The sequence below is a fragment of the Mytilus galloprovincialis genome, chromosome 10, assembly GCF_965363235.1.
Source record: "Mytilus galloprovincialis chromosome 10, xbMytGall1.hap1.1, whole genome shotgun sequence".
In the NCBI taxonomy this organism is placed as follows: domain Eukaryota; kingdom Metazoa; phylum Mollusca; class Bivalvia; order Mytilida; family Mytilidae; genus Mytilus; species Mytilus galloprovincialis.
In genome coordinates, this window is record NC_134847.1 from 70,593,478 (window position 1) to 70,620,779 (window position 27,302).

At 32.3% G+C, this 27,302-nt stretch overlaps 1 protein-coding gene and 1 long non-coding RNA gene across 4 annotated transcripts; one reads left to right on the forward strand and one right to left on the reverse strand.

Annotated features, from left to right (window-relative positions):
* The first annotated feature begins 2,468 nt into the window (after nucleotides 1–2,468).
* On the forward strand, nucleotides 2,469–4,502 carry LOC143048270 (uncharacterized). Its single transcript, XR_012969777.1, has 4 exons — nucleotides 2,469–2,828; nucleotides 3,189–3,316; nucleotides 3,641–3,786; nucleotides 4,412–4,502. It is a non-coding gene; the product is annotated as an uncharacterized LOC143048270 (long non-coding RNA).
* A 1,740-nt stretch (nucleotides 4,503–6,242) lies between these two features.
* Nucleotides 6,243–24,472, reverse strand: LOC143048269 (sacsin-like). Of its 3 annotated transcripts, XM_076221851.1 has the most exons (8): nucleotides 24,207–24,472; nucleotides 19,943–20,022; nucleotides 18,809–18,959; nucleotides 18,005–18,106; nucleotides 17,106–17,253; nucleotides 15,066–16,577; nucleotides 8,382–14,077; nucleotides 6,243–7,510 (listed from the first exon to the last, which is right to left on the reverse strand). In XM_076221851.1, exons 3-8 carry the CDS (start codon nucleotides 18,944–18,946, stop codon nucleotides 7,235–7,237), a joined length of 7,872 nt encoding a protein of 2,623 aa, XP_076077966.1. In that variant the 5' UTR covers nucleotides 18,947–18,959; nucleotides 19,943–20,022; nucleotides 24,207–24,472; the 3' UTR covers nucleotides 6,243–7,234. The 3 variants fall into 3 exon arrangements, with proteins under 3 accessions (XP_076077966.1, XP_076077967.1, XP_076077964.1); XM_076221852.1 differs by lacking the exon at nucleotides 19,943–20,022; XM_076221849.1 differs by lacking the exon at nucleotides 24,207–24,472 and having other exon boundaries at nucleotides 19,943–20,142.
* Nucleotides 24,473–27,302: the final 2,830 nt, after the last annotated feature.

Below are 27,302 nucleotides of genomic sequence, written 5' to 3' on the forward strand. Positions count from 1 at the left end.
TATTATTACGAAATTGTCTTGTCAAAAGCCCGTTTCCTATCAAAAGTCGGTGTTTTCATTTTCGGGCACTCCGACTTAATCTATCAATAAACTTGCCTGAAAATTTGGCAATGTATTAACGGGAAAAATATGACAGACAGCAACAAACGACCAGCACTGGCCGGTTTTTCTCATTTGGAACAGTCGCGCTATCATAATATGGCATGGTGTCAATTATCTTAACTGAATATTGTTTTCTTTCTCAGGAAACAATTCTTATCTGAATAGGTTGAAAATGGAGATTCTCCACTTAAAATATCGGGAACATTATCAAGAAAGCAACCAATATTTTTTTCCCATGACTTAAATATGAAACCTCTGCATAATGATTGATGTGTTGCTTTATACAATTATTTGGCGGATATATAGGACGGTTCAAATACAGCATATCGAACTTGTAAAATGTATGTAGAGGTTTTTCTTAATACTCTACATACCAGCAGTCTATTTGAGCAATACATAAAACCCTTTTGCAATATTTCAAAGTCAAAGGATCACGGTCACTAATTTCATTCAGTCTTACTGGGTTATGTGCTATGTATCAATATTGCTCTTCTTAGTATGTCCAAAGACATAATGCATTCCTTTATTAAAAATCATCAGATAGCATCTTGGTCAAATAAGCCCCGGGGAGAACACTGTAAAGTTGTTAATATAGAGGGTCAATATATATGTGCGGTTTCTAATGGTTTGGTTTTTACCTTGATTTGTCATCCTGATATGTTTTTACAAGATTTAGATCACTGTCGACTTTACTAAAACCACTTTCCCCCTTTTGAGCCATAAAAGGATTATTTGAACCATCCGTTTTTATACTATATAACTATACTTCACACAAAAATTCTAAGAAATAACTATAAATATAAACCGCGCGTCAATATAAACGCCTTTCTAAAGTTCTTACTCCCATTCCATAAAATTTGGTGAAAATATTGCCTTCACAAATATTGTGGTGATATTTTCCCAATGGTCCTAATCAGACGCGGAGTACTGAAAATTCGAAATGTCTACAGCAAAATCTTTAATCAGATTGTTTACAATTTTGCTGTAATATCAAAACTTATGATATTTCAACCCTTTACCTTACATTCAATATAATTTCAATTGAAAGATAGAATACATAGTCTAGTTAAACATAGCATTTCTATATACATAGTAGAATTGAAAATGCATATTTGTTCTTTGGGTCATGAATAATCTGACTTTGATGAACTGCAATGATTTAAAGCACAATGACGCGGAAGACGATATTATCAAAATGTCGGAATTTTGATCACAACACTTCTTTTTTAGTTTGGATGTCATTGAATTATACTTTGACAGAAAGTCTGTATTCTAGAAAGGTAATGAGTATGCACTCTTATTTGAAAAATGATCAAAAAGAAAAAAAAGCATAATATTTATTTGCAAGATAAATCTTTAATGAATTAACAATGAAAAACAAGGGAAAGGAATATAAGAAGAATATACAAATCAATTAATAATATAAAGTTTTTTTTTCAAACCTTTTCGAAGTTTTGTATTCACAATGCTTTTCAACTTCGTTTTTATCACCTCTTTTATTCGATCGTCACAAATTATTCTTTTTTTTATATAGACATGTATATTTATCTTAATCCAAGTATCTGTGATAAGTTTATTAAAATGTGTCACATCATACAATATAGAATAACTAAACCTTGTTTCAAAATCAAAAATAATATTTGTACAAGGCTTAGACCCAGAGAGAATGCAAGGCCATATCAAGCTTTATATCCTCGATCCGAGTACAAATACAATCATTATTTAGAGACTTAGTATTAAAATTCTCTTTATACCGCAACTCACATAACTGTTCTAAACGAAACATTTTGGATAAAAGTATAGATTTTGAATTTGAAGCGGGGCCAGCGAACTACAAATTCCGCAAACCTGTATTCTGTTTTTTAGGCAAATCAAACTCTACAGAAACGCATATTCAACTTCAAAATTAAGGCGGTATATAATCTGTAAAATGTATATAAAAAATTATATAATGGTTAAATGCCTTTTGCCTGTACAAATAGCACAGTATAATTAAAAATTAACCATGAAACGATGAAATACAAATTAAGAGTGAGAAAAAAAGTATAACCAAGTTATATACTTGCGAAAAGTAAGTGTAAACTCTGTATTTAAGATGATATTACTATTACTTTTTCATTATTTACGAGGTAAAATATAATTATAGTTTATCCCAAATTAGTATTGCAGCTTCAGATTTTAGAACCTGCTGTCATATAATACTGATCTTTTCAGTAACAGATTTAAGTTTGAGAATTCGTTAACATATGTATTTTTTTTAATTCTGAATTAACTATCAATTTCTGTTCAAGGGCGTTCTCGTTTAATTTTCTAACACGCAATTCGATGATTATAAATATCTAATAACTCTGTTTGAGTTCTACCTGGAAATTGCACCATGCAGTTCTTTCACTTATTGGTTTTGCTTGAAGTTGGGCACGTAGCTGTAGCTGACCAAAATCATGTAACCTTGACCTTGAACGGAGGAAAAGACGTCCCTATCCGTGGATTTCTTTTATCTGAAAACACAGCTTGTGATAATGCTAAAATGGATGATACCAGGATAATGAACAAACTTAATAGCATTGAGAACAGAATTGAACAACTTGATAAATTAGGGGGCAAAATGGATGGTTTAAAAAATAATTTGGATAGCAGAGCTAAACGTTTTACTGCATTAGAAACTAGCATAAATGAAGTAAAGAAAGCCGTTACAGACCTTCAATTTTCGTCTGTACCTGGAACAGGTATTTTTTTAAAACATTTTATTGATCTATAAATCATTTGGATTTTTAGACTCCATTATATCCTTCAACTTTGTACTTCATTTGATCTTTTAACTTTTCGATTTGAAATTCACCAATGAGTCTTTTGAAGGCTAAATGTGCATCTGGAGTAACATTTTGAATCTGGTAACATATTATATTTAAACACATCAATATCTCCGTACTGATTTTATTCCTAATGTAACTTAAACTTGACATAAAATCGATATAAATCCAAAAATTACAAAAACAACGAACTCCAAGAGAAATTCATAACGGAAGTACCTTATAAGGTGGATGTTTAAATAAGGATACGGTTTTAAATGCTTGAATTTATTTTAGGATACATCGGATGCTATACTGACTGCGGAAGTCGAATGCTGAATGCAAAGTATATAAAGAATATAAGAGATCTAACTTTGGCAAAGTGCAAAAGTATCTGCAAAGGATATAAATATCTAGGTCTGCAGGTCAGTATGTATTTGTTTCGAACCTCATTAAATTAAATAACGGCTAATAGACAAGTTTGGACAAGGATAAACTACTTTTTAATTGTTACATTTTGAAGAAGAGCATTCACAAATCTGCAAATGAATAAAAAAACAGTTTTTAAGAAGTTTTAACTTCACTAATGGTAATCAAAATAATGTAGAAGTATATTATTTGCATTTAAGTCTCCGAGATTTAAGTCAAGCAACTAGTACTGATCTGCACTAGAATGTAAGTTACAGAATAAAACATGCTTATGCAATAGAATAAAGAATTTACATTGCCCTTTCTTTCTATTTGTATAGTACGCCCAAGAGTGTTGGTGCGGAAACAAAATGGACACAGTTAGAAATCATCGAGCACCTGACACTGAATGTAAAATGCCATGTAGTGGAGACAAGAATAGAATGTGTGGTGGAGGGTGTAGGAATTCCGTATACTACGTATAAAGGTAATCTTAAATTGAGTTAAATCGACCACTCTCTTTTTTGCATATTTTTATATTTTATTAAATTCATTATCCTATCCTTATTTCATTTACTGATTTATGTATAAGTAGGTGATAAAATGAAGATAAACATCTGATTTGCCAGAGGAATTTGCTCTGGATGACTTTTACAAAAAGGGTTACTATTGGACAACATTCATACCCAGCTAGTATTAAACACGTTTATGGAGACAGATGTACAGACTTTATTTCTTACCCAGAAATAAGAAGTTTCAGATTCACAAATGTCAACATAAACTGAAATAAAATACCTTTCTAAGTAGTACAAGACGGTTAGTAGAAATTCACAATAAGGTGTTCCAATACGATTTAAATGATCACAAAAGCTTGCACAAATACATATTAATGTTTTAAAAGATATATGGTTGCAAAAGAAATTGTTATCAATGATATTTACCAATAATTTTAAATTATCATACTTTATAAATAACTTTTAATACATGATACAACCCAAAATGATTTTACAAATCAATACTTTATCGGATCCAATAAATATAAAACAAATGTAATATGCTTAATGTCTTGAGTTGTAACACTTTCTTAAAATTGTTTTATTCATTCCTTTCAGAGGACGAAATACTTGATGCAAAGACTAAACTCCTAAACTAAATACAATAAAGCATTTTAAGAGTCATCTGATTTTTACGACAATGGCAAAACGAAGGTTTTTCGTATAATTTTCCAAATGCAACTGTACATCACCTTAGAAAAAATGCACTGATGTGTATATCGCTAACAATTGATCTATAAAATTTGACACATTATATCAAATAGTCTTTAAATAATAAGAAAGATAGATCTACTAGGTGGACGATAAATGCCTTACCGAGTACATGTTTTTATGACACGGATAACTCAAGTTATTTCTCAAATTTTGGTTCTTTGCGTTTCATATTGAAAATGTTTCACTTTAGCTATATTTGTTATGTCTATGTGTAATACTAGATTTACAAACAACGCGTTCCAATGATGGATGCTGACTACCGGTGTTTATTAATAAGCTTCTTGAAAGACTCGTCGTGGCTGTCTTAGTGACGTAATTCCATTTTGAACAAAATAAAAATATTTCACGTTTTGCTTGTAACACATACAAAATCCATACCAATTTGATATCTTGAATGTAAAGATATTTGCATAAATATACACGGCGAAATGTAATTAAACTGAAATGACACAGCAAATAAAAGCAACAGAAGGTATAATTTACCGCTGTTCAAAAGTCATATATCGATTGAGAGAAAACAAATCCGGGTTACAAACTAAAATCGAGGGAAACACTTCAACTGTAAGAGAAAAACAAAGGAACTACAGGAAAACTGAAGGGCAAAAAAAACCCCCCAAAAAACCAAACATAAACGGAAACATACTTAACCCCGCCACATTATGTATGTATGTGCTTGTCCCAAGTCTGTAATTCAGCGGTTGTCGTTTGTTTATGTGTTACATATTTGTTTTTCGTTCATTTTTTGTTATATAAATAAGGCCGTTAGTTTTCTCGTTTGAATTGTTTTACATTGTCATTTCGGGGCCTTTTATAAGTGACTATACGGTATGGGCTTTGCTCATTGTTGAAGGCCGTACGGTGATCTATAGTTGTTGATTTCTGTGTCATTTTGGTCTCTTTAAGAGAGTTGTCTCATTGGCAATCATACCACATTTTCTTTTTTATATTAGAAACGAAGTAGTTGATAACAACTGTCATATTACTGACTTGGTACAGGACATTTAAATAAAATAATGGTGCCTTGAACCTGGAATTTTGCTTATCCTGCTTATATGCCAGTGATTAAACAAAGCTAAAATAACAACACTACGTGGCAGATATACAGCACAAACACTTATTACGGAAAAAGCACAAACACATAATATAATAGTTTCCGTCAAAGACAAACAATACAGGTCATCATACACAGTGACGCACTTATGTAGTGAATACGTAATCTAGAACTTCATACAATTATGTTCACAATACCATTCCGAACAATTATCATGACAATGAGGGTATAGAAAGAGCTAAAAGAACAAACTTATTGCATGAAACACATTTTCCTCGATTTTAAGGTCACATATGTCCGCACAGTACTGCTAAGAAAGCATCATGTCCCTTCCGAGACCAAAGATTCACACACAACTTCAATCACTAGTACCACTACATAGCATAAAAAAATTAGTAGAAAACTGTAAAAGTCTTCAAACTTCATTTCGCAGAACATAGGAAGGTCGATTCTGGTCTTTTCAATCAGTCCTTATTTGATACAGGTAAAATATCTATAAAAATGTCAGAATATTCATTTGTTTTACAGAAAAAGTAGCATGTCTGTTTGATAAGGTATTTGCTGCATACAAAGTAACTGGGGTTAAATTTTCCACAATGTAAATATATAAAAATAGTATGGATGTTAAAAATACCACCTTTAATTGATTATATTAAGATTCACACCGTTGAAATATACATTGAAACAAATACAATTCCTTGATAAAAAAAAGTCGGTGAAAAGCTTAATAAAACAACAACAAAGATACATCACATGCGACAATGGAAGAAAAATATTTGAAAAAAAACCAATTGTGTTAGAAGCAGTAAAAAGTAAAATAAAAAAAGACCAAGTTCCAAGGAAAATTCAAATTCGAAGTCCGTTATCAAATGCCATATCATAAGCTCAAACACAATAAACGAATGGAAACCAACTGTCATAATTTTGGTATAGATATTTCCTTATGTAGAAAATGGCGGACTGAACCTGCATTGTCCTATACTAGTATATTTATATGTGCAAATGTTAACCCCCTCTTTTCTTTTTTTTTCACAATCCAAACTATATTCCATCTCCTGATGGTCCTCGATAATTTTCCTTAATCAAATTCACTTAAATTAAGAAAGGTCGCTAATATCGGCCAAATCCTAAGCCCATGTATTTTAAGTTTACCCAAAGAAACGCAACGACTAATCAATCTTACTAAAGTAGCAATCTTGTTTGTACGGTCTATACCAAACATAAAAACGTATACCGTTCAATCAGTTCATGAGAGTAGATATACATGAAAAGACTTTAAGTTTGCAATATAATGTCAAAGTACAAAGCATAAATCTGAATGACTATTGTCTCCATTCAGAATATTCTCTTATAAAACATGAAAACGCTGTTCTTTAACTTCATGATTTACACAAAATATTCTTTAAAAGGACATGTGAGTATTTAATGTGTAAGGCGCAATGCATTAGAAGCATCCTCTCTGTTATACCATTCAGCTGTTATAGGAGAGTAGTAATTAGAAAAGGAGACAGTTTATAATCCAAGACCGACATTCAAGTAAAAAGCTGAATGACTATTGTCCCTATTCATTATATTCGCTATTAACACAAGAAATTGCTACACTTCAAGTTCAAAATCTACATAAAATATTTCTCGGAAACATATGTCAGTATTTTATCTGTTAGACACAAAGCCTTAGTTGCACCATCTCTGTTATACCGTTCAGCTGGTATAGGAGAGTAGTTATCTGGATAGCGCAAAGAGTTTATGTGTCCGACCAAAGGACTAAGTTCTCGGCATAAAGTGGAAAGACTTTCATCTCCGTTCGGAATATTATCTATAAAGAAATGTGAACGCTGCACTTCATTGGCATCGGTGGCATACTGGGCCGCTTTGACAGCTTTTTCAGTTGCCTGAAAATATCAAGAAAAAGTATTTTAGACAATTTCGAATACAAATAGAAAGGTAAATTATTCATATTGTGTTAAAGTCTATGTCTACATAAATTGTTGTAAAGAAAATCAATTTTAACATTTGATATTATTCATTAAGACAGTCAATTGTTTTTATACTTCTTGTAATTGTATTTTCATTTTCATGTATGTTTTTATGCTTTTAGGATTTCAATTAATCATCGATTCTTAATGGTGGATCAGCGAACACATTGATGGCATTTCATAGTCAAACGGTAATGCTTCAATAGAATAAGGACAATAACATTTTTTTTTTAATTTTGACGCACCAGGTGCGCATTTGAAATAAAAACGCATGTTTCCTCAATCATGCTTAGGCCAAAATATTTTTGAACCAGAAACATAAAGGAAATTTCGGAAAGCTATAAAGCTATAAAACAGAATGTTTGAAAAGCTTTCAACTAAGACATTAACGATGTGCACCAATTTCTAAGCGACAATTTGTATGTGCCTGTCAAGATCCAGGAGCCTGTAATGAAGTGGTTGTTGTTGGTAACTGTCTACCAAGACAGTTTTGTTAATTGTATTAGTATGAATAAAGTCGTTGTTTTTCTCTTCCCAAATATACGGTATTTGTTGTGATCATTGTTGAAGGCCAAATGATAATCAATAATCCTCGTCATTTGGTCTCTGGTGTATAGCTGTCGCCTTTTTTATATGGCAAAACACTGTTAAATAAATAATGAAGCCATCTTATCTTTCAATATATGAGGAGTGAAGAAATTCGACAAGTTATTCATAGAACAACTCAATTAATAAAATTGCATTTCTTTTTTCAGTATTGTACAATAAGTGGTGTGAATATTATTACCTGCTGGCACTGTAAGCATATCCAGTTATAACCTTTAAAAGGTCGGAGATCTATTCCATCCAGGGTAGCATATCCTGCATTGAGATCATACTTTGCCTGAGTGAACCATTTCCATCCCATTTGTTTTTGTGGATTTGGTAATCTAAACACATGGAATTCCCGAGCACTATGTAAAGTTCTGGAGTCAAGTTCATCTACTCCTGTTTCGTCTGTATGTATTTCTGAATCAACATCTGTTTCAGTTGGAGTGCCTACAGGTTGAATTTCAAGAATAAGATCAGTGTCTATTTTGATATCTTGTTGTTTTCCAGCATTTACCATGTAATGTTGTAATGTTTCAACTGAATCGCAAACTGATGTGGTTACAATCACATAAATAAAAGTGTCTTCAAAATATCGAAGTTTATCATTGTTTGTTTTGTCTGTTTCACTAAGTTCACAAGGTATAACAGCATACTGATTAACTGTTATTGGTACTAGTGGTTTTCGAAGTCTTGAATGTACTTCTCTCGGTACTAACGAACCAGGAAGGGGATACCAAATACGGTTTTTTAAATCTTCCTCTAAAAGTGTTATACCCAATTCAGTAAGTCGTTCGTGCAAACTATTAAAATCTAAAGATATAGTATTAAATATACATAATAAACTACGAGAATGAAACTTTCCATAACACACAACCCGAAGCATTCTCTCAAGTTCAATGCCGTATCTACACAGCCATGTATCCACTCCAAGACGTTGATCATGTATGTATATTATTTCTTTTTCATCACAATAGAAACATGATTTATCAGATTTTGTTCCGTGAATTTCCCCTTCACCACTCATAAGATTAGTTTCAAGTTTTGATACGCTAAATATACGCAATCTTCTCAGTCTTGCAGATATTCGTTGCATATCCTGAACTGTTAAATCGTTTGACATTATTTTTTGGTCATGTTTGCAAATTCGAAGGATTGCATTGATACATGTTTCACTTGTTAATATCTCCAAAAGTTTTAATGCGGTTTCACTTTCGTTTAATTCGTGAAAAGCTAAATTTTCAGTAACAATGGAATGAACTGACAATGGCCGATACCCATCTGGAATTAATTCGAACAGTTTAGGAAGTTCAACTATATTAATGCCTAAACATCCAAAATCTGCTAGGAAATGTAGATTGTCTTCATTTTCCAACCTTTCTCTACGAATTTCAAGAGTTTCATAATACAATTCACTTGCAGGCAAAAGTTGGTTATTTTCGGACATAAGATATAACTCATCCACTTCTAAATCATCCACAGGTTTTTGTAGCTGTTGAATTTCTCTCATAAAACAGTGCAGTGCTTTCTGTACCATCCTTATTTCATTAGGACCAAGAGTCGAATGACCACATGTTTTATGAATCTTCCACAAAACCTTGCTGTATGTAGCTACTGTCGGTTCATCTTTCATACCCAAACAGTTAAACAATTTGAAGAATTGGCCATACTCTATTGGGGCTTTTAGAAGATACGGTGGTATTTCTTTACTATCATTTATATTTTTGACAACTTCGCTGGAGTATGCAAATTTGTTATGTTTGATTACATGGATAAGAGGTATGTCTTTTAATTCAGAAAAGTTCTTATTCTTTCTTAACAAATAACGATAAATTCGTTCCATAATGGACGTCAACACTGTTTCGTCGTGATCTGCACATGAACAAAATAATGAGTAACAAATATTTTTCGCATGTTGCATTACAACCTCAAAGCTTGGCTCTTCAATGCTTTTTAATTTTTTCAGTAAGTTTTTATCAGAAGGCATTGCGTATCTTGGTAACACATCCGCAGCTGTCCAGACTAACTCTATTTGGTCATGTGATATTGTTTCCTTGAATGATGTAAATCTCAAATTTGTGTTGAAAGACTTGTGTATATCTTCATACTTGGATTCATTTCTATTTATCAGCAAAAACCTCATTGCTGATATATGTTGAATAAAATCAGCTGATATAAACAATTCTTTCGCCATGAAATGAAACAGCTCCTGTAACAAATGTCGCAATTTACAAGAAATGTCATTAGTGTGTAATAATTGTGACGAAGCTTTAATCATCTTTGCGAAATGGAGTAATGCACTTTCTGATATCTCACTAACCAACCCAGCGCTGACTAAAAGTTTTCTCCACTTGATATCATCAAAAGGTGGTGGTGGAAAATCATTGTCATTACATAAGATCTTGAAGGAGTGATTATCTGGATTGTAATATTGATCAGCTCTAATGAGAAATGGTCCGTTCGGAATAAAACACATGTGTTTGAGAGCACATACTACGTTGTAACTTTCAAGCAGGTTATCATTGATGAAGTTTAAGTGGAAAATGTGATAGTCATCGTTAACTAATTTAAAATTTGGTAAAATATATTTCGAATACCACTCATATATATTTACTGTGTCACAATTTATAATGTTGTACAACTGCCACAGTTCGGGGTAATAACGAAGAACGGTCAAGTCTAATTCTTTGCACATTTTTTCTAAGCCAGGCATATAAACATTTGATTGTTCTGTTATAGTTAGTAACATTGTTGTCTGAAGAGATACAACTTTGTCTTCAATTGTCATAAATAAAGACAATGTTTTCAATCTATCTATTTTTGATTTTTGATTTGGGTTCAAACCACTTACAAGATATGAAACTAAACTAACTCTTTCTGACTTGGTAAGATTTTCCAGGTTTTCCTTCAAGAATCCCCTCCAGGAATACATGCTATTTAAAACATTGCATGGGTTTTCATATTTGACTAAAAGTTTGTTAAGCTTGGTTGATTTCACAATTGGAGTTGGTAATTGCATTTTTCTTAAAATAGGACATAATTCCGAATTTGGACAATTATTGAAACTGTTATAGTCTACAACAATATGACAATATGTCAAAGGCAATATATATTGATTTTGCGACATTGAAACTGGCAACAGCGTCCAGTCTTCTAATACCTCAAAACTTTCATCAGTTGTATCTATGAATTCCCAAAAGCATTCGAGCCACTCTCTCGTCAGCAAAGTATTAAATTCCAATGGAGTCCATTTTTTTACATGGTTTGTCTTGAATTTGCAATCTAATGATTTTGGCAATAATCGTGCAAATTCGGTCAATGTAAAATTCCTAAATGAAAGTTTATGAAGTTTTGAAATTCCAAAAAGGCATTTATGGACAAACTCCTTTGACGATTTAGGCAAAAGATCAACAAATTTTGTCAAAATTAAATTGTTCTGGTTTTCAAAAGTACAAATAGACCTACCATTGCTAAGAAGAAGAGGTACACCTATGATATCCTTCAAATTATCATGCTTTAAACAATACTCCAGGCATAATTTAACTTGCTCAACAAGCTCAAATTTATGTATTTCACAGCGATCAATCAAATCTGAATCACAAGATTTAAAAAAATCAATTGCTGCTTTTGGGGAAATAATTTGAACACATATGCAATTTCCTTTGTTGTGATCCCTGCTATTATTCAAATGCTCACATGCACTCATCATGCTCGATTGTACAGTGGTTGGAAGAGTAACCAGTTTCATCCCAACAGCCAAAAAGCAATTCCGAAGTCTTTCTACATTTGAACTGCTAGAGAACTGAAAGTGCAAATCGTCAATTAAAATCGGTATCTCGTTCTGGTTATGACGACGGACCCATTTGATTGATTCTTTCGTCTTATGCTGTGAAACATGGTGGTTCATCCGAGTCAGTCCATTGGAAGTTTTTATTTTCTCATACTGTATAACTGGATAAACTAAAAGTTGCCTCTTTGTTATGTAAAAAAAGACATATGAAACAAGTTCCTTCCAAAAGATATTGTTCGCTGTCAAATACAACGGTAAACTCCCTACGAACTCCTTCATTGCACCTGCAACGTCTTTTTCAAAAAAATATCTGGATAAGAAATCTATGCCTCCGGCATACGAGTAGGCAATACATCTACGTATGAGTTCAAAATTCCATATTCTACGGACATCACCTGTATTGCTTTCCTCTGAACCCCATAATTTATTTCTCGACATATCAATTGCGAACTGTCCGTTTACATGAAAAGACACACCTGTTTCTACTGGAAGCGGTAGTAGACAAAACGCTTTTGGAATCATTGACGAATAATTTGATGTAAATACGTTGAAAGCAACACCCCCTCTAGGAATGAAACTGATTTCCTTTCGTTGAACTGATTCCTTCAAAGATTGATTGATATTTTGCGAATCCGTAAAACCAAGTGTTTGAATAATCAACCATCGTGACGATTGTCCAGAATCAAATTTTACATCAAGAATATATTTGAATTCTTCTATATTTGTCGTAAAGATCCTAGAAGGTGACGTCTTTATTATTTCATTCATTCTTTGTAGCTGTTTTTTGAAATCAATTTGTTTACGATTTGCGTCATTTCCATCTGATACTCGGACTCTACGATGAATTGTATGAACTGAATCACTGCTAATGCTTGAAATAGTTATCTGTTTGATATTAAGAAGAAAAAGTAAACATTCTTGAATATCTTTTCTCATTTTTAGTAATATTCGTTCAATATCTGTCGACGAAAAGACACTGTTACAAATCTGAGATTTTATATGATCAGAGCTCCTGATTGGAAATCGAAACCAGGTTCCCTTGTTCCTTTTCAACTCTTTCGATGATAAAAATGTATTAAATACATCTGGATATTCGGACATGAGCTCTGCCGACTCCATGCACATACCAGGATCGCCATCGTATGCTAAAGGTGCATACCGACAGTGAGGATCCAATACACAAAAACAACCACCCAATGCCGCTTCCGGTCCCAATGCAAGGATACATGGCGCGTCTGTTAGATGGTATACAGAGTTGAATCCTATACCAAATTGACCCGTTTTGGTTTTGTCGTCGCCTTTACTACCTACTCCAAGTCGCTTTATTCCTTCTAAATCATCATTTGTAAAAACTGCGTCGTTGAATATACATAGAGCTTGTCCTTGCAACGGTTTCCAATTTTCAAAAACTGTATTTGTACTATGAAGACGCATATCATAGACAATATGGATTTCTTTTGCTCCTGCATCATCAGCGTTTTGGATCATTTCTTTCAAAATTGAATGGTCTCTTGGATAACTATCAAGTATTCCTTTCAGTCTTGTGACAAGATCCTCTTTTTGGCCGAATGAAATTGCTGTTGTTTTCCGTGATAACCACAAATCTCTTCTAAAACCTGCATGTGTCTGAATTAACTGTTTAGCTTGAGGTTTACTTTTGCAAAGGTCTATAATGCTTTCATAAACCGGATATTTGATATACTTCCCAATAATATTGGAAGATTCTATAACTTTATTCCAGTCAAGATTTTGTATTCCATGTAACCGCAAAATGTTTAAAACCTTTTCAGGTAAATTTCTTAATCCAGCGTTTTCATAACCTGTCAAAACATAGTTACCCTTGAGGAGATAGAAAGAATCAATGTGTGAACGTTCAGTAATGTATTGAGGTATCAATGGTAAATTTTCAAAATCCTGCAAGTCATCCTTATCATAAGATTTAATTATAATTGACCATATCTTCTTAATCCAATGGATATCTAAAGGACTTGGTTTTTGCTTTGAAATAAACTGGCCAGTATTAACATACTGACAATGAATACTGAAGACCTCATCTAGAAGTTGTGGAATGTTTTTGCACTCCACATTTCGAAGCTGGAAGCACCCTGAAAATGTTTCTAAAGATATTAGTTATTGTTTGAAATAAAAATAGAGGTTAACACTGAGGGCAAGACGAACCGATCGCTATATGTTTATTCCCAAAACAATATTTCTTCTGGTGCGATTATTTAAATAATTTCACCAAAACCAAATATTAATACAAAATAATCATCATAATATTTCTTCTTACTCATACCATCTTTGTACAACAACAAAAATATAATTATAATTGGATGCACAACAATGCAAATTACATTAAATTATAAGTCTCATTTGATACCAATTCTTATACAGTGAAAGGGATACTATGTTCTTCAGGAAGCTAAAGAGGTGTCAAAAAGTCGTCCTTTGATTTGCGTTTTTTTTTATTTTCCGGGATTAATGAGCACCTGATATGAACCCATTTGTTTGGTTGGGTTTGTGTAGCTCAGTCTTTAGTTTTTTATGTTGTTTTTTGTATACTGGTGTTTGTCTGTTGGTCATTTTCATTTTTTAGTCTAACTCTTATTTTCGATTTAAGAGTTGGATATTTTTCTCTTACATCTTTCTTATGTTTTCCATTATTGCAACCATTTTTTTCTCTCACAATATGTATATATTAATTATGATACGTGATAACCAAAAAATGTACGCAATTGAATATTTAGAAATAACACAACAGACCTGTTAAAATATTTATTATGCCAATCGTGTATATTTAAATTTTGCAACTCTGTCGCAAGTAGATAAAACCTCATCAAAGATACTCATGCACCAGAAGCACGACGCATTATTACTAATCAGAGAACCAATTCAAATACGAAGTTGGGTAGCATACAGAACCAACATATTATTTTTCCAAATCTATCTAATGCCATGTATACCTTGAAACCTTTTACAATTATTACCAAAAATCGTTGTATATGTCAAAACATTTCATTGGAAACTACAGACTTCAAATATTACATATCATAATGTTCCCTTATTACAAACCAGAGACGTTACGATAATTACCTTTCTTAGCTATGGCTGTTATTTTTGTCATCAATGAATCTGGCAAATCATTAGACACAAACCTATTTTCTAGGCCAGGAAAAACCGAGGAATCTAATGATAGAGTAGAAACATATGTAAATTTTTCACCACGAAAGTTCTCATGAAAATTTTCAAATTCGTCATTGTGAAGAGGTAGTAGTTCTAATCCATCTAGTTTTACGTTTGAATCCGTCATGATATAATGTAAGAGGTGAAGTTTGTGCTCTCGACTAAGTCGCCGAATGACACTTGTAGATCTAGAATTCCTCAAATATTTGACTATTTCGTGTGGGCTTATATCTTTAATTTGTCCATGTTTTATCAGCATTTTCATACTATCACGGAGATCGACGACATTTTTATCAAGATATAAAAGAACCGTCTTGATTGTTTTTTTCATGTTTTCCTTTTGGATTGTTGAGATGTCATGCGTTGTGATATCACATAATATGACAGAATCTTGGCATACCCATTTCCCATTGTTGCGCTCTGTAAAGAATACTGGGAATTGTAGTTCACGGTTATAAAATCCGCTTACACATCGCCGCCAAAAAGCGTCATAAAAAAGTTCATGTTGAGGCATGCAATCATATACCATCTTTATCAGATTCTCTGGATTTCCATTCTTTATACTATGTTCAATAAGGTGTTCCACCAGCTTAACATAAGCCATTGGTACAAGTTTTCCAACTACTGCTTCGTTCCACTGTACAAATTTATCCGAAGACTTTCCATCCGACAGTTTTAAGTGACGCCGATTTTGACTTAAGGCAAAATTTGCATTCACATGTACCGGTAAATTTGTTTTATTAGTAGCTGGCAGTGGTAAAAAGTTAAATACTCGTCCTGATTGTGATTTTGTTACTTCCAATTGAAATGCAACACCAACATACGGAAGGCAAGCTATTTCTGGGTCATTAGCAAGTGCAGTCAATGATTTATCCATTTCTGAATGTCCGGCATAAAAATGAACAACAGTCCATGGTTGTGAGTTTTGACTTTGTCTACTCGGGCTAGCTATTGTATGTGTGGTACAATGTAATGCAATGGAATGTGTATTGCGTGATCCGCTTTCAATTTTCTCCCACAAACTACACAAAGAATCACATGTTTTGCGATCGTCAAAGGTCACTTCAGTTTTATGAAACTGTTTTTCTTTAATGTCCCATAGTTCTATTTGTGTCAGATACTTCAGAAACAAAAGCACCAGATGAGTTTCGTTCTTAAAAAGTTCAAGAGTACCTTCTATCTTTGAACTGCAGTATACATTTCTAGACAACGAACTAATTGATGTTCTTAATGGAAACCAAAACAACGTTCCATTGTAATGACCCTCCCTTATAATCTTTCTACTCAATCCAAAGGAATTCAGGATTCCGGATTCACCAATTTTCATTTCAAACGTTGTCAGTTTTGTCCTTTGGCATTCTTTATTCTCTTTAAAAGGGTCAATAACAAGAACATAATCTCCACTGATAATAACAGGAAAATCTGTAAAAAAGGTTGATACAATTTCTTGTTTCGAAAACTACTACTACTAATAGTACTAATACTTCTTATGATAATAAAGATTACAAAAAACGAACAAAAGCCTCCGACTCTAACATATCAACAGATTTTATATGAATCAATCTTATAATACCAGCTAGCGTGAAATTATGGAAATGGTCTTAATATTTAGATAAGTATCTTGCTATATATAATGTGAGATTTGGAGACCACGTGGCATCTGTCGTCTAAGACTCTTTTCAAAGTGTCACATCAAAGGTGATTTCAACCATTTCCACCAAACTGGGGCTAAACAATCTTTCGGATAGCTAGTATAAAGTTTATGTTGAAGGTTCCTACATATCAGCAAACATGACTATCACATCCATTTCAACAATAACGTAAATGCATTCTTATAGATAAGAGTACAATATGCTCATATTTCGGACTTCACAAAAAAAATATTTATCAACCAATTACATTGCATATATATTAGATAAGAACATCTACAAAATGTTATTGACAACATACCGGTTATGTGAAATACAGATTTAAATCCTTGTCCGTAACGACCAATTTTATATGCTATGTTTTCTTTATGACTCAAGTATACGCTAGCTATTCCATCCCAGTCGTCTTCTTCAAACACAGCATTATTGTATACACATAAAGCTGGTGACTGATAAAAAACCAAATAAGGGTAAATTTACATGTTGAAAGAACTAATATTATTATTTTCACAAGAAGCATTATAAAAGAAAATAAGGATAAATAATGTTTTTAGAAACAAAAGTTACATTATTTCGCAAGATTGAAACAATTTGTATCTTCAGAAGAGGTGTTTTCAGTTCCGTAATGGAAATCTTAAGGTACTGTCTTTCTTTTCAATAAATGCAGAGACTTGACATTCTATTTGACAAAGGTACATTCTAGTTAAGATAATGTTCTCTACAAGAAACAACAATTATCACACCAAAGTTTCAGATTTTATTCATAGACAAAATCAAAATAGAAAACAGAAATACAGTGTATTACAAAGTAAAATCACAAAAATACTGAGCTCAGAGGAAAATCAAATCGGAAAGTCCGTAATCACATGACAAAATCAAATGACAAAACACATAAAAAACGAGTGGACAAGAACTGTCATATTCCTGACTTGGTACATGCATTTTCAAATGTAGAAAATGGTGGATTAAACCTGGTTTTATAGCGCTATACCTCTCACTTTGTTGACAGTCTCATCAAATTCCGTTATATTTACAATGATGCGTGAACAAAGCTGAGGAGAAAAATCGGTTCATCATTATATACCGAGTGCAACAAGTTGCACTTCAGCTAAAGAACAAATAATATTCATAAGAAAACGAGTATTATTTTTCGTACAAAAAAAATCAAGGGTTATGTTAAATAAATATGAGATTCTATACCTTGAGGTATTTTCCATAAGAGCCACCAGGATCAATATTTCGGCTGTCGAACATTATTTTCATAGCGGTGGCTTTTGCATCTTCTGCATTTTGCACCAGTTCCTAAAAGAGATACAGGTACAGGTAATAATAATTCAAATCTATAAACACTGTAGGAAACACATAATGGTATATTTCATTACTGTTCTTATACTGACAGTTGCTAGACATCGGCACTTAAAGTTAACAATCGAGGGACGTTAACCATCGAGGGTAGTAATGAATATTCATATTTACCGGATGATTGACATCGATGTCAATAAAAACATGATAGTGATTGCCTAATGCAGTTGCAATTATTGTCTGTCAACTTCAGATCAAATAAGTTCATTTTAATTGTTAATTAACAGAATTGAATGTGAAATTGATTGGAATGGAATTGAATGAGCTATGTACAATACAGTAACAGTAGAGACTTAATAGCATATTTTGCATGATAAATTCTTTTTGCAGTCGTATTTGGTTGTAATATGTACTTATTGTTTCCATACTGTTTTATGTTCAAATAAGACTAATAGAAAATTATTCATAGATTTTATCATCATACAGTTCGAGTGAACGATTTTATAATGTACGAAAGAATAAGACAATTTCAAAACCAGAAACTAAACATTATAAAGGTGTTACATGTACCTTTATGCCAACAGTACATAAAAAGGTAGGTATGGCTCGAGTTACCGTCCTCTATAAACACTTGAATACAATTATAATTCACTTTACAAATATATCAAATTTTCCCAATGGCAATTATAGAACAAAACTTACATAGAGAATTTGGACATCGTCTGGATATTCTCTCATGATATTTTGTAGTTGCTTTAATAGAGAGGGACGTTTCATTTGAAACCAATTTTCATCATCTGATGTTTCTTCACTATCCGCGAGGTGCACCTGCCTAGCCATTTTTAAAGAGTATCTGTAAAAAACAAGAATTTAAAATAATATTTAAGAGTAAAGTAAAGAACGGAAAAAAACAATCACACAGACACGCATACATTCATACACATTGACTTTATCCTAAAATATTTATATTTTTTAGGGAATATCTGTAAAAATCAATAATTTAAATTAATAAATATAAAATTGAAGTAAAGAAACAGATAAAACAATCATACTAACACGCATGCAAGCAGCATTCACACTAATTCACTTTTTCCTAAAATCCATATATAAATTACTTTAACTATCAAAATTGCAAATACATATTTCTGCCATTATAAATATTACTCTCAATAGTCTGACAGGTTAATAACTATAATGCGATGGATATTTCGACCAATATTATCAGTTCTCTCATTTTGTATGTAACACATTTGACTGGCAGTTGATAACTGCACCGAATACAGATAAATCAATGAAATGTGATAGAAACGAATTTGTCCTCCACTATTCTTTTTGGATTTTTAATACATGAAAGAAATAAACACGCTATTGCACTTTGTTGTCCATTCGTTTGATGTGTTTTATCTTTTGATTTTGTCATTTGATTAGGGACTTTCCGTTTTGAATTTTCCTCGGAGTTCAGTATTTTTGTGATTTTACTTTTAAGCTCTCGAAAAAAACAAATCAAAACGTTGATTATATCTTTCAACATATAATTTATTTGTGTTTCGTTGTGACGTAATTCTGTACTCAAACATCCCGCCATTGAGTTAATATTCTATTATAATGTTTGTTATCCTGTCTTTCATATTTTCTAATGATTTGTCAATATGGCCTTTGTTTTTCTTTGATGCATAATGACGTGGCTCTTCTTTTTAGAAGAAATACAGCATATAGACAAGCGGCAAGAAGGACAAGGTGAACTTTTAATTTACTTTCTGCAGATGATATGCCTGAAAGAACTATAGACTATATTCTTTTCATACTTTCAACGACAAAATTATTTTATATCTCTACCTGTGTGACGTTTACATTCTGACGTCAAACGTGCGATTCTACGTCAGAGTTGATGTAAATCAAACCATTCGGTTCCAGTCCTTTATGGGTGGATTTAACGTACATAAATAAAATACAAAAATAAGAAAGCAATGATTGTTAAATTTGATATATGCCTTTTTTTGTTTGTTAAATATTTGTTGTGTTTTTTTTTTTTATTGTGATTAAGATTATAACACAATGTGACTGATGTACCCCTGCAGAGGCGGATTTAGGGGGGCAGGGGGGCCGGGCCCCCTTTTTTCGGCAAAAATTTGGTTGCTTATATAGGGAATCATTGAAGCGTGACTGGAGCGGGTCAGTCAGTGGGCCCCCACTTATGAAAATTTCTGGATCCGCCACTGCTCTGTTTTGGACATTTTCACCTTTTATGTCTGTTTGTTTTATTCACGCATAGTTGTCGATATAAGGGAATTAGATCTGCAATCAAGTGATCAAGAAATTAATTCTCGTGACAGTACATTAATCAATCAGCCCACTGAAAAAATGTTGTAAGACACATTAAAGCATTCGGGAAGGTTATTGTATTGAATTTAGCAATCATAGTTAAATACAATATATTTTATTCGACTATGTATTTTTGTGAAGTTTGAATTTTAATAAGATTCTCATTTGTTACTTCATTTTGCTCGAGTCATTTTGGCAGTATAAACATAAAGACTATGTGTTAACGTTTTATTTTCAATTCAAAATATTTTATTTATAGCATATTAAAACGTTTAAACAAGTCTTATATATTGAAACAATTTAAAATTCATGGATCAGCATTTCGTGTGTATTTCAGAAAATACGCCATCTACTATATAGTAATTAGCAATCGAGATGATACTCAGAATTCCGTCATATGACTGTATTATATGTCTCTTATAATATACACATAAATACACAGGCAAGCACGTGCGATCGTATAATGACTATTTTTCTTGGTCTGCATGTCATAGATTAGAAAAATATGGTAATCATAGTTTTACCTATATTTTAATGATTTTTCTGTGGTCAAATTCATTCAACGAAAGAAATTTTCCCGGTGAATGCTTTGTTTCACTATTTTTGCTGCTATTTGTTTTGTTAAATAACAAAATATACTTAGCCCATGCGACAGCGTAGTCAATCTAGTTAAGGATTAGATTGAAATTCGTAAGAACAATGTTATTTAAATGAGTTAGATTATTGACTTGCAAACAAATAAAACATCATTGGTGTTTTTTTAGCTTATTTTTGTCAAAATTGAACTAAAACTGACTACTAATAGCGACAATTTTGCTCTTATAAATAAACGAAACGAAACAAACCATTTATCGATTTTTCGTCAACTTCATTGCTAATGTGGTATGTCTATTTAAATTTTCACAGATATAAATGCACTAACATTTTTGCTCAACTTTGTGTTTTAATGGACAATAGTCATTACTTAACTAATCTTTATTTATAACATCCGCGTTCCATTAGACATATTTTTTTCATTGGCTATATGATGCCTACTTATCTCCATGTAATATACCCCGACATTCATACATTAAGAAGTACAATATCTCTGTTATAAATAAAATCAATTAATGACTAGTGAAATTTGAAAGAATTTTCTTACACAAATTAAAAGAACATGTCTACGCGGTTTCTTTAACTGTATCGTACATTTATTACATCGAATTTTAATTTTAGTTTCTTAGGAATTTAGTATGACGTCCGTTATCACTGTATACTCGAAGTCTTCTTCCACCAAATAATAGTAGTAACATTATTATTATTAAGTCCATTTATTCCAAGAAAAGGACAACCAAGTGCTTCCAAATGCAGGTTATCTGTTTACGATTTAGGACCAAAATGTTTCCTAGGTTAGGTAATTTTTTTTAAATCTTGTATATGTCCCTTTTCCAACAATATCCATTATTTAATTATAACAAGTTATTGTCTTTTGTAATAAATCAGTAATTTTTGTTGGGGTCTTGATTACCCACATTGTAAAAAGTAAAATTCTAAAACTACTGAACGCCGAGAAAAAAAATTCTAAACGGTAAGTTTCTCATCAAATGGAAAAATCAAAAGCTCAAACACATCAACATGATCAAACCAATGGATAACAACTAGCAAATTCCTGACATGGTAAACATTTTCTTATGTAGAAAATGGTGTATTATACCTAGTTTTATAGGTAGCTAAACTCTCACGTGTATGACAGTCGCATTAAATTCCATTATATTGACAACAATGTGTGAACAAATTAAACATCCGTGATAGGTCAAAATGTCAAAAATAAGGATACAGTAGTGATCAGTAGTCAACATTGTGTTATAATCTTAATCACTATAAAAACAAATTGTGTTCTTTAACTTCTGTAACTAATATATTATCCTGTCGAGGTATACCCAATTTTATATCTTACGAGGTATACCCAATTTTATATCTTATTATAGCCAATAGAGGTGGCACGGTAGTAATTACATTCCAGAATTAAGTTGCTCTTCTGTGTACTCCCATTTAAATCAATGTATCTGAAGTGTGATTGGATAAAAAAAACAGTATCTACGGAACTAACTGTCCAAAACTGAGTGATAAATTAGGTAAAAAGATATATGAAATAATTTTACATATAGGCGGAAAAGGAATTTATTAGGAATTTTTGAAAATTTTGTATTCACTGCATGATTAAAAACCTATAAGCACTTGTGGCCTTAGGTTTATAAAGATAGCAAAAAACACAAGAGGCTCTCAAGAGCCTGAATCGCTCACCTGGTAAACAATGCCTTATTGAACATATTGAACCACGCCAGGCAAACATGTACAGCTTACAATTCTTCAATATTACAAATATATATGACTTACTGTTTATAAATAAAGAAAATGAGACCAAAACACAAACACTTAAAACTTAGCAATGGACTGTGAAAATGAGGTCAAGTTCAAATAAAACCTGCGTAACCGACATATAGATCATAAAATATTTTCATACACCAAATATAGTTGACCTAATGCATAAAGTATTAAAAAAATAGACCAAAACTAAACAACAATGGTTTGTTTGATTCGTCTGAAAATTTCAGGGCTGATAGATCTTGACCTAATGAACATTTTTACCCCTGTCAGATTTGCTCTAAATGCTTTCGTTTTTGAGATATAAGCCAAAAACTGCATTTGACCCCTATGTTCTATTTAAAGTAAGGGCGGCCATGTTTTTTGACGGATCAAAAATCGAAGCACACACTTTGTGCAGGATAATCTAAGGAACTATCATGCTAAGTTTCATCCAAATCCATTCAGTAGTTTCAGAGGAGAAGATTTTTTTAAAGTTAGCAAATATGATGAACAAATTGTGAAAAATTGTCATTAAAGGACATTTACCCCTTAAGGGGTCAATTGACAATTTTGGTCATATTAACCTATTTGTAGATCTTACTTTGCTGATCATTTTTGCTGTTTACAGTTTATCTTCATCTATAATAATATTCAAGATAATGACCAAAAACTGCAAAATTTCCTTAAAATTACCAATTAAGTGGCAGCAACCCAACAATGGTTTGTTTGATTCATCTGAAAATTTCTGGGCTGATAGATCTTGACCTAATGAACATTTTTACCCCCATGTCAGATTTGCTCTAAATGCTTCCGTTTTTGAGATATAAGCCAAAAACTGCATTTGACCCCCATGTTCTATTTTAAGTAACGGCGGCCATGTTTTTTGACGGATCAAAAATCGAAGCACACACTTTGTGCAGGATAATCTAAGGAACAATCATTTTAAGTTTCATTCAAATCCATTCAGTAGTTTCAGAGGAGAAGATGTTTGAAAAATTGTTAACGACGACAGACGACGACGACGACGGACGCCAAGTGATGAGAAAAGCTCACATGGCCTTTTAGGCCAGGTGAGCTAAAAAGGTAAACGGTCACAATTAAAATTTATTTCTGAATGTTATAACGAAATTTCTTCAGCTAACTGTGTATGTTCGCTGCTGTGCAATGTTAGAAAGAGGGAACATTTTATAAAGGCTAACCTCATACCTGAGCCACCGAATACTACAATTAAAGATTGTTTAGGATAAATCATTAGATAGAAATATTAGTAGTATCAAATGACTATATACCTTTAAAATGGTGTTCCACCTAAACGAAACTAGGTTTTCCAAAGAAAAACATTTTTATCTCTTATGTCTACAGTAATCTATACGTTCATACACCATTAAAAGAAAAAGAAAAAAAAATTATTTGAAACTTTTATGTAACTTACTTTGAAGTTATGTTTTCCTGTTGTCAACCGGGTCATCAACAAACTGACAACATTTGGTTATGCGTATTTTATCAGTTACTCAATACTTAAAATAGTATTATATCATTCACGTGATCTTAATATTTTCAGAAAATTAAATGAGTCAGGTTTAAATAGAACAATGGAAACATGATCATCAAACAAAGTTTTAAATCGACTTCATATAAATATTGTTTAAATCCTAAAAACATTCAAATTACGTATTATCACTATACTCCATAAATGAATATACTTGAATGATTTTATCGGTAAATTGAAAATTTATGAATTGTGCAATTGTACAAAACTATGGGCGAAACTTAGTCAATTGAATTCATTTACTGATCTTCAATAAATTTTCTTTTAGAATTATTGCCCTGGAATTCGGTGTTTTCTGTTACACTTTTCTATATGCTCCCATCAAATCAAATATGATTATACATTATGTGTTTAATAAAACCAAATGCCTTATTCATCGTCCTGTTATAGAATCAAACTTTGTATGCAAACAACTTATATTTTCTTATATGAATCAGAGACATATAATTGTATGATATGTCTCTGTGTGAATTAAGATTTGCCTAAGATATGTTTGTCCATATTATTGTACCTGCTCTTCTTTCACAAACACATATTAGAAAAGCTTAAAGCTTAAAATAGACACACGATATATCATTTAATGTTTTATACAAGTTATGTATTTACTAGTATTCTATTTTAGCAATAGTGGCCATGTCATTTGGTTGGTAGAAAGAAATCTTTGTGAAAGCTACACTTTGTGGAGATTTCTTTTGCAGTTTGAAAAGTTAAGATGTTTGAAGGAGTTAACGAACAAATGTGATGGAATCAACGTGCACGTAATTATTTCTTGTATACATTATATCGCTACTTCCAATAGCAGTATAATTTATCCTAGTACAAAAAATAGTTACTTTTACTGTTCGAGCCTATGGTATATTTGAATAATTAATATTCGTTTCGGTCATTCGAAAAAATGGTAAACCTTAAATCATGTTAACATGCACGTTTATACCCTGGTCTATGGATTTGGCTATGATTTCACCTTTTACATGAAAAAATTTACTCACCAAGATTTATACTTTAACATTTGAACAGTATTTTTACTACATTAACAGAGAAATCAAAGAAAATGAATATTCTTAATTTGATAAATTGTAGTTAAGATGCAACTCTTTTACTCTCTATTTCAACTGTTATAATGTCTGCAAACAAATGTTCCAAGGCAGTTGCTAATACGTGAAAATGACTTGCCCTCCACTTATATAAATGTAATATGATGAATAACTATTTTGGTGACTATGTTGAACGCATCTATCCCATCGAACTAGAGATAAAGGATACAGTTAAGTCGGCCTCATATATTGACTTACATCTAGAAATTGACAATGAGGGTCGGTTTAAAACAAAACTTCACGACAAGAGATGATTTCAGCTTTCCAATTGTGAACTTTCCATTTCTATGAAGCAACATTCCAGCAGCGCCTGTATGCGGGGTATACATCTCTAAATTGACACGATATTCCCGTGCTCGCATTTCCTATCATTATTTTTTTAAGAGGGTTGCTGCTCACAAGGAAGCTATTAAACCAAGAGTTCCAAATGGTGAAGTTGAAATCATCCCTTAGTAAATTTTACGGACGCCATCACGAGTTGATTGACCGTTATGGAATAACCGTTTCACAAATGATATGTTCCTTACGTCGTAACTACAATCCCTTCCCTTTCATGAATGTAACCTACTGAATTAGACTATTTACCGGATTTGTTATCACATAAGCAAAACGACGGGTGCCAAATGTGGAGCAGGATCTGCTTACCCTTCCGGAGTACCTGAGATCACTCCTAGTTTTTGGTGGGGTTCGGGTTGCTTATTATTTAGTTTTCTATGTTGTGTCATGTGAACTGTTGTTTGTCTGTTTGTCTTTTTCATTTTTAGCCATGGCGTTGTCAGTTTATTTTCGATTTATGAGTTTGACTGTCCCTCTGGTAACTTTCGTCCCTCTTTTAGTCTGATTTTTTCCCTAGAGGATAAAGGTGTTCCCATCCCTGAAGTTCAACAAAGAACACATATCCTTTTATATGATTCAGTAATTGAAAAAGATGAAATACTTGATATAATTACCGTGACTTAACTGTGGGTGTTGCACTCCATCTATTGCGACTTATTCCAAATTTTGACCAAATTGCAATTTGTTTTATAAAACAAAACGGCTAAACTAGTCAACTTATACAAACTGCTGTAGGAAACCACAGCCTAGTTGTGAAAGTGCAAGGTGATAAAATGAAACATACTTAAATTCCTATAAGACTTTAATTCCACTTTAATGTTGTTGTGAAATATCTGTCTAACAGTGTGTATTGATATTTTATAGTCATTGTCATGCTAAAAGTGAAATTTTCAATTGCTATAAAAATGTCTAAAACTAAGCTTTCATATACCCCCCCCCCCCCCAATAGTCTTCTATTGACTTACTGCTTATAGTATCTGAGAAACGGACCAAACCATGTAACTTTAATCTTGATCACTGATCCATGCAATGGGGTTAAAGTCAAGTGATCTCCGCATGGCTGACTTGCTGGTATTGCAAGAAACTCATATACCAAATAAATTTATCATACTACACATCATGTGAGAAATAAAACAAGAGGCTCTCAAGAGCCTGAATCGCTCACCTGAATTCTTTTGGTTAAATCTCTCATAAATGATTATTTTGGCTTTTCAATTTATTTAAATGTTTTTTGGATCGTCCTATTTTCTTCAAAAGCCAAAAAAAATAATCATTTTCTCCTATGTTCTATTTTAGCCATAGGAGCTATGTTTCTTGACATACAAGGAAATAAAATATAAAATTTATACTAGATACTCTGAAACTCATTTAGCCTAAGTTTGGCTGAAATTGATACAGCAGTTTCAAAAGAGAAGATTTTTAAAAGTAAGTCAACATGATGAACAAATTGTGAAAAAAGTCTTTAAAGGGCAATAACTCCTTAAGGGGTCAATTGACAATTTTGGTCAAATTGACTTAATTGAAGATCTTACTTTGCTGAACATTATTG

Bases quoted from the DNA above. Each gene is read 5' to 3' on its own strand.
- LOC143048269 (XM_076221852.1), bottom strand. From the start codon at position 18,946: ATGGCTAGGCAGGTGCACCTCGCGGATAGTGAAGAAACATCAGATGAT. The intron at 18,107-18,808 runs GTAAGTTTTGTT...TATCTCTTTTAG, and splicing joins ACGATGTCCAAATTCTCTAT to GAACTGGTGCAAAATGCAGA. The intron at 17,254-18,004 runs GTATAGAATCTC...GTTTTTTATCAG, and splicing joins CTTATGGAAAATACCTCAAG to TCACCAGCTTTATGTGTATA.